Here is an 8071-nt window from a genome sequence, read left to right on the forward strand (position 1 = left end):
AATCAAGATGGAGAGAAAATGTGTCTTTTATTTTAACAAATTGTCACAATCTCTCTTTTGGCAAAATTGAGATCAGATATTTAATGAATTTGTCTATAAAACTATTAATAGTTTGAGAAGAGAGAGATGAAGAGTCTCTTCACTTTCTATGTTTGGGAGAATGAATATTTTCACACTCTTAAACAGTACAGTAAAAGATTGACTAAAGCGCTTTAAGAATTTTACAGAATACATATAATTTAAAGAGGGGATAATTTTATTTTCTTTTAAGAAAAAATTATTAATTAAAATTTTTGTTACAATGCTTTCTTGGGCCTTGATTTTTTTTTCCTAGGTGAAAGGGCCTTAATTATATTTTATTGGTTAATAGAAGGGGGGTCTTCTTCCGTTTGGGACTTAGGCCATTGCCTAAGAGCATCCACATCAACTAATGTAAAAATTTCAATCTATTTTAACATAACATCCCATTTTTTCTGTTTTACTTAACCACTTTTCACAACACTCACATTAACTATTTCATTAAAATATTTAAAAAAAAAATTATTTCTCTCTTCACATCTGTTATCCATTCTCTTTATTCATTCTCTTGAAACAAAAAGAAAGAATAAAAAATAAAAATACACAACAAAAATGTTTGTGTATATTTGCACAAGTATTATGTCCAATAGTAGACACATGACATCATCCAGATTGGTTCAATGCAACTCTGACCTAATCCTTACCTTTTATGCAAGGAGTGGTTTGCTAATGCATAAGAGTGGTTTGCTGATGACAAGCTAACGCATAAAAAAAAATTTAGGTAGCATAAAAAAACGATTTTTTGCCGTTAGCTACGTTAGCACAAAGGCATACACTACTAGTGAAAATGTCTAAGATATAAAATTGCATTGGCCAATTAAATTTGGAGAGAGAGAGAGGTGGAACAGAAAGCCTTTGCCAATAAATTTGCAGAGACAACGAAAAATCTGCAGAAAATTTTAAAGTAGAAATTTGGAAGAATATTCCTTGGAGATCAAAGATGCATACTATGAATAATTTTCATTCATTCTCAAGCTCTTTCTTTTGTATGCACTACAATTTTCTTAAGCCCATGGCCATGGTGAGGAACCAAACACCAGCCAAATACACGGCATTCCCAATTGGGTAATTTTTTACCATTCTCTTTGTGGCCAAGTTTTAGACCCAAGTCATTTGACCTAAAATCATAGTACAATCCTCTCTTACACACTTAGAAGTCCAAAGAAGGGGTTGGTCATTGCAGACTTCAATTCAGACCCAGCTGTGTTTAGAATTTCCATGTCAACCTTATCATCAGGAAGATACAAGAACTCGTCTCCTTCTGTTCTCTCAAACCCACAGAGCTCAAGAAATTCCATACCTCCTCTCAAGTTCCCAACTCTATCCTGTTAAGTGTTAAATAGCTAAAGAATAAATAAATGACTAGAGTAGAAATCTTACAATACAAGTACACCTAAACCAAGAAAAACAAATAAAAATATTATATGCCAAATTTTAGCGATGTTTACGAAACCCTTCTCTTTTTTCTTTGGGTATATCGTGTTTATACAGAGGAACATGCTGGTCTACAAATGTAACAGGAAATAGTGACAGACCATAAAAGCAGTAGATATTAAGACCGTTCAATTTAAGGCTACAAAGAGGATAACACTCGTCAAATCTATGCATTACTTGACAGTAGTGATCAAAAGAAAAACTAAATATGGTGATCCAACAATCAGGATGGAGAGCTCTTGGCTCTCATCATGACTAATGAGGCTACATTTTTCATACAAATGAGCCTGGCGAATTAATGTATTATTTTTTACTAGTTAAAAATCATGAAAGTGAACCCAATAATAATCCAAAACCGAACCAAAAGTAACCTAATTTCCGTGGAAAATAACTTGGCATTACCAGTGTCTTGTGGCAATAACCTATCCCAAAAGTTTCCATCAAAAGGACAATCTGGACTTTGGTGGAGATAACAAATGGTCTCTACTTGATTCAATCAGCTCAGATTACTCATATAGTTGGTATGGAGGGTTACTCAGCAACACACACCCCCCCCCCCCCCCCCCCAAAAACCACATCAATCAAAGAAATTGTTTACCTGGAATAATGGGTTAGTAAGTCGAATCTTCCTAAATTTTTCCTCATCAGGATTTTTTGCGATATTTCCAACATAGATCAGAAGAGTTTCAAAGGCCCTCCTAACTCTGGCACCATCATTCTAGACGAATAAATAGAAAAAGGCAGTGGGAATCAGGCTGCTGACAGAGTAACATGTAAAATATAGAAGTTAATGAAATAGCATGTGACAATCTTAACTAACAAAAATGGACCACATTTGGGACTGGTGAAACCCAAAGTTCACAAGTCAAAGAAATGCAAAAAATATCTATGGCAGGCACCCTAAAAATATCCTATGCATATGATTTATACTATAACAGGTGCATGTACCTTCACCTTAGTTTAATTAAAAGGCTTTCAAGAATTCAAGCATGCACTTTATTTCTTTAAGTATTTGTATGTAAAGCAAGGAGCTTTTTAGTACAAGGTCGTGGAGAGCTATCTATCTTGTAAATAATAAGATGTAGTACCTCCCATTTATCTGAAAACTCAAATGCAAAGGAAATTCATTGTTGTGACAATTTATCTGTGGAGATCTTTAGCCCAATGGATTTCCAAAAAAAAAAAAAAAAACCACCCTCTAATTAAATGTTTCACATATAAGAAGTCCACTATACCAGAATTTTTATTTAGGAAAACTTCAACTCTATGCTTTGCTTTTGAAACATATAACGAGGAAATTGAAGCACACTCTAACCACAGAATGAAGTTGCTAAAAATAGTTTAGGAAACCACTTATAATGTGATGGTTCTACAATAATGTCATAAAACACATAAACCAATCTATTTTTGAAATGTCTCTGAACTCTTGTGCTTGTTACACTATGAGCAATTTACCTGGTGATTGCGCTTAAGAGACCTTAAACATTCTCTCATCTGCTCTGCATTTGTTACAGACTTCAGAGGCAATGATGTCTGCAACTAATAATAAAAAGAACAACATCAAAATAACTCTACCCTCTAGTTCAAGTAAAGAAATTTATATTATGCAATGGCACAAAAGAGTGCTAAGTTCTATAAACATCACTTTCAAAATAACTGTACCGTTTTTTCCTGCAACAAATGAGTGGAAGGTTTTACAGATGGACTTTCTGGTGGCAATCCAAGTCTTGACCTCCTTTCTACCTATGAAGACATGCATAGTTTTTTGAGTCATGGAAAATTCTTGAGAAATGTATTAAACCTCAAATCAGGAATAATGAACTAAAAAATATAAATTATCACTTGATAAAATTTAAAATAAAATAAAAACCCATTAGTCTCTCTTCTATTCTTGGTTGCTGCTTACTTCAAGTTCTTTGAGAATATTTTTTGAAAACATTTTTCCTGTATTAGCACAACTTCCACAAAATACATATTTCTCTCTAGTTTTATTGACCATAAAATACTATAAAGAAAAAAAATTCTCCTTCCATAGAAATGGGCAGGCCCTAGGGAATAGGTGTATTAGGGACAATGATAGCGAAATCTATAATATAAAGTTTTCATTTGGGAATTGTGTATTTTCGGTAACTTATTTGCATAGTGTTTATCAAAAGATATAGTTTTTGGTAACATTTATGTTTTTTTATAATTTTTTTATTTTTATTTTTTATGTTAAATGCGTTACAAAGAACTAAAAGCTAGATTATTAAAACAAAAAAACAAAAAAAAAAAAAAAAAAAAAACAAAAAACAAAAAACAAAAAGACAAAAAGCTAAAAGCTAAAATGTTTTCAATGATTCCCAAACGCACACATAATCTACTAGAAAAAAATTATAATCTATTAATAATTGTTCTAAGCACAATGAAATGTGGAAAAAATTTTTAGGACCTTATCATGTTCTAGTTTCTTAAGTATTTTCTCCCTTGCCCTTTTTTCTTCCTTCTCTTCTTTTTTTTTCAAGGCTAAATAACTGAAAAAACAAAGTGAATATATTAATATTTAAGATAGAAGGAATAAAATCTAATGTATTTAAAGACAAAAAGGGATAAATAGACATAAAATTGCCAAATAGAAAAAACAATTACTAAATTAAGACAGACCGCTGTTTTTCATTGCTTTCTAGAATTCGTTTTGCCTCAGTGAGGTCCTTACTAGCTCGAATCCTCTCCTGGAACAATAGCACAACAAAAGTCTTTATAAGTAAATGCCAAGTACATGAAATGAGCTCTTAACAGAATCCCAAAGTACAAACAGAAGAGTTTGATTTGACAAAAACCAACAATGAAGCATCAATAATATGTTCTAAAATATAAAAAAGCTATGGCAAGTTCACTGTTGAATAATGTCTTTCAGGGGTAAAAAGAATTTAGGAATCATGATATAAGATCTTTAAGAAATTCAACTATATTAGGCTTCTTGATATGTTCTTGAAATATTCTTGAATGGGTTTGGATATTTAAGAACTTAAGGTTAGATAATAAAAAAGGATTGAATCTTGATGAATCCTGAAAAGAATTTGACGTTTGATTGATGGTAAAACAATGAATTGAATGATAAACCTAGGCAAGGTTTTAAGAAACCTACTATAATTATTTTCCCAAAAAAAAAAAGTTACAATAATTTTATTAAAACTCACATCTCTCAATGAATTTATAGTATAAAGGCCTATAAATACTAAGTTTTTGTAAATAAAAAGAAAAAGAATACTAAACCAAGTTTGTATATGAACAATAATCATATCTCCATCATTGAATTCGAAAAATAATCTTCTAATATTAGTTTGAGCCTTGTATTTCTCATTCCTAAGTGCAACAATTCTTCTTAAGTTATCATGAATTTCCTCTGTGTGACTAGCAAATGTTTCAAGTTAGACACTTAATCTTGTAGTTGGAATAAAAAGAAAAGGAGTTCAAAACATAATATACGACTCATGGTCCTTTGGTACAGCCAAATCCCAAGAATCTAGAAATTATCAAATTACCCCAACTTTAATAAAGATTAATTAAAACTAAACAAGAAACAACATTACTTAGATAAACAATAAAATAAGACTCTTCAATTTAGGCTAGCTAAGCAAGATCCCAAGAGTCCAAAACACTCCATATTTTATGGCTTGAACATTAGAACCAACTTTTTGCCTCTTATAATTCTTCAAAAGGAGCTGCCATTCACATTCCACTCATTAAATCTTCTCAACCATGATATTGAATTTATCATTATAATCATGGTAATTTTCTAGTATAGAAGAGTCTACTTAGGAGAAAACTGCAAGGATATATGTAGAAAAACTTGCATTAATCATTATTTGTACAATAAGTTGCATATTATTCCTAATGTCATATTTTATGAACCAATAGACAGTATATGCAAGCTTTTAAAAAAGGAAAAGGTCATAATCAATGCACAAAGCTCCCACTATTGTGGGATCTAGGAGTGGTGATTGATTGGCAGCCTTACCCCCATTTTTCTGGAGAGGCTAATTCCTAGACTCAAACCTGCAACCTACTTTTGGTGGAAGGCACTTGTTATCACACCAAGGCAAGCTTTAAAGAGATTAATTATATATCAATTGATACTAATAAATTGCCCAGCTTCACTTTAAAATTTCTCATACTATACACATTTTCTACTTGTGTTTTAAAGCACTATTTTAACTATCTACCCCCATCCCTCCCCAAATCTCTCTTTGTCTTCCATTAGAGAAAAAGCAGTAAAAAAGTTAAAAGGGTAATCAAAATTCTTAACAAGATTTAGAAAAGGCAAGGTAAATCCATAAAGGAGCTATCAAATAAGGAAAGAGTAAACCATAGAAATAACTGCATAATACCTTCTCCCTTTGCCTTTCCAATTTCTTTTCTTCTTCTTCTTTCTTCTTATGTGATTTATTCCTGAAACTCAACAACATAAGTAGTCATGGAAAGGAACCAGTTAGCCAGAAATAGTAAGATCAATCCGAAATTTCTTTCAAATATTCAACCAGATTAAAGAATTATATATAAAAGGTCAAAAGAGGAGAAAGAATCTGAGGGGGAGTTCTAGAAAAACAGAAAAGGAAACCTTAGTTCCTGTGCCTTTATTTTCATTTGTTCTGTGATATCGAAAGGTTGAGGTGAGTCAAGATCAATATCCACTGCTACCTGGGAGAAGTTAAACAGTCAAGCAAACTAATCTAGTGACAGTATGGGCAACACCAAAGATTTTATAAGTTCATGTAAAAAATGTATCAACATATTCACCAAAGACAATTTTTTTCTCTCCACCTCCTTTCAATGAAACGGAGTTTACAAGAAGCAAAGATAAAGTCAAATTCCAAATCTCAAAAGCTACCCACAAAAACAAACTTATAAAAACAAGATCATATTAGAAAAGATACTTAGCTAAACAACAATTGACAGTTCCGTATAAACTTCAGCTCTTACTACCCAATCAAAACTGGCCGCTAAACAAGCATGTATATGAGAAAGAATTTCAATTGTATGAACACCCTCTATCTTATAATAAGCAGACACCTGGTAGATATACCCAAAATAAAAAAGCTGAAGATTACTGGCCAATATATGTTCTATTTAAAATGTTTCTCTTTATTTCAATATCAAACCAAGAGTATTACAGTTTTGAATCCCCAAGCAATCTTTTAAAATTGACGGATAAGATCAAAATTAGCAATTGGGATCAGGATTTTTTTTTTTAACAATTATTTGTGAGTTCTATTCAAAATGAAATAGCCGACTATGCCATACAATAACCTTATCTCTATTTTTCTCACTTCTTTTCTTTTATTTTAAAGGAATTCTTCTTTTTGTTGGGCATCTTGCCCCTTTGAATATTAGACTTATTAACCCAGGAAGAAAAAAAAAAGGTATACAAGAAGCTACAATGTGAATATCAAATATTTTGGTTTTGTGAAACACAAACCCACTCCAAACTATAGTTTTAGTGTTATTTCTCAGCATGACTGAGGATATGGTACTATACTAGAGACTTCATTATTTGATAAAGATTGAAGTTTAAAAATAAGGATATCATTGAATAAGAATACCAAAAATAAGTAAATAAAAATCCATGTTCAATGTAAGCAAAGAAGAGAACGAAAATGAGAAATCATCATCATACCAAGGGCATCTGATCAATGTCTGAGTCATTCTCATGATCAATCACCCATTCTATAGCTGCCTCTAAGCTAGAATTACCTGATTATTAACACAAACATTTATTCATGTTCATTCACAATTAGGAAAACAAAAATAGACAGACCAGAAAAATGAAGAGCTCGTGTTGCTCTTGGCCTTGGAAATCCCATGGCTTCAAGTTCATCAAGCAGTTTCTTGTTGACTTGTGGAACAGCCATTTCTACAAAAGCTGTTGGATGCATTGAATAACTTTACACAGTCAATTCAACAAACAGATAGCAATCAATCAAAATTGCTTGAGGATGAAACAGAAAGACAATACCTTGTTGGAGCTGGAGTGGGTTTGATTGAATTTGGTGAAAACCCAGGTAAGGGTAAGGTATAAATTGAGGTTGGAAGTAGTTCTAGGGGCTTCAAAGAAGCCCTACAATCAAAGCAATAGAGAAAATAGAGCGCCATTGAAGAGGAAGATGATTCTTTACTGTTTGTGGAACAAAGCAATTTCCTCAACCTTTTTCTGATTCTTTATACTATAATTGAGGGTTTCTTTTTAATAGTACTATTTATACCTTTCGTTTGCCTTCAAAGCAAAACTTTTTTTTTTTTTTTGATAACAAAGTTCAAAGCAAAACTTGGTTATCGGTTAAAACACCAAATCAATTGGGCCAACGTGACAGACCAATTTTCACCCCAATTTAACGATAAGCTAGCCTTCTTTTTTTTTTTTTTTTTTTTTTTTTTAAGAGAGAGTTTCAATTTATGCGTCCGTTCTTTATCATCATATTAAGACATCAATCAATTTTTTGTGTAAGAAAAAATTGAACTCCAGATATTTTATTCAACCATCAAAAACTTTACTAGATAAGCTAACTAGAGTCCACAACAA

At 31.8% G+C, this 8071-nt stretch overlaps 1 protein-coding gene across 6 annotated transcripts; it reads right to left on the reverse strand.

Annotated features, from left to right (window-relative positions):
* Positions 1-1005: 1005 nt before the first annotated feature.
* On the reverse strand, positions 1006-7815 carry LOC126699154 (uncharacterized). 6 transcript variants are annotated; one of them, XM_050396804.1, is made up of 11 exons: positions 7508-7803; positions 7310-7414; positions 7169-7245; positions 6113-6192; positions 5883-5943; positions 4156-4223; positions 3944-4025; positions 3175-3255; positions 2968-3045; positions 2111-2230; positions 1006-1403 (listed from the first exon to the last, which is right to left on the reverse strand). In XM_050396804.1, the coding sequence occupies exons 2-11, from the start codon at positions 7401-7403 to the stop codon at positions 1221-1223; spliced, it is 924 nt and encodes a 307-aa protein (XP_050252761.1). In that variant the 5' UTR covers positions 7404-7414; positions 7508-7803; the 3' UTR covers positions 1006-1220. The 6 variants fall into 6 exon arrangements, with proteins under 6 accessions (XP_050252761.1, XP_050252760.1, XP_050252764.1 ...); XM_050396803.1 differs by having other exon boundaries at positions 2968-3051; positions 7508-7802; XM_050396807.1 differs by lacking the exon at positions 2111-2230 and having other exon boundaries at positions 7508-7815.
* Positions 7816-8071: the final 256 nt, after the last annotated feature.

This window comes from Quercus robur, chromosome 9 (assembly GCF_932294415.1).
Source record: "Quercus robur chromosome 9, dhQueRobu3.1, whole genome shotgun sequence".
Classification (NCBI taxonomy): Eukaryota; Viridiplantae; Streptophyta; class Magnoliopsida; order Fagales; family Fagaceae; genus Quercus; species Quercus robur.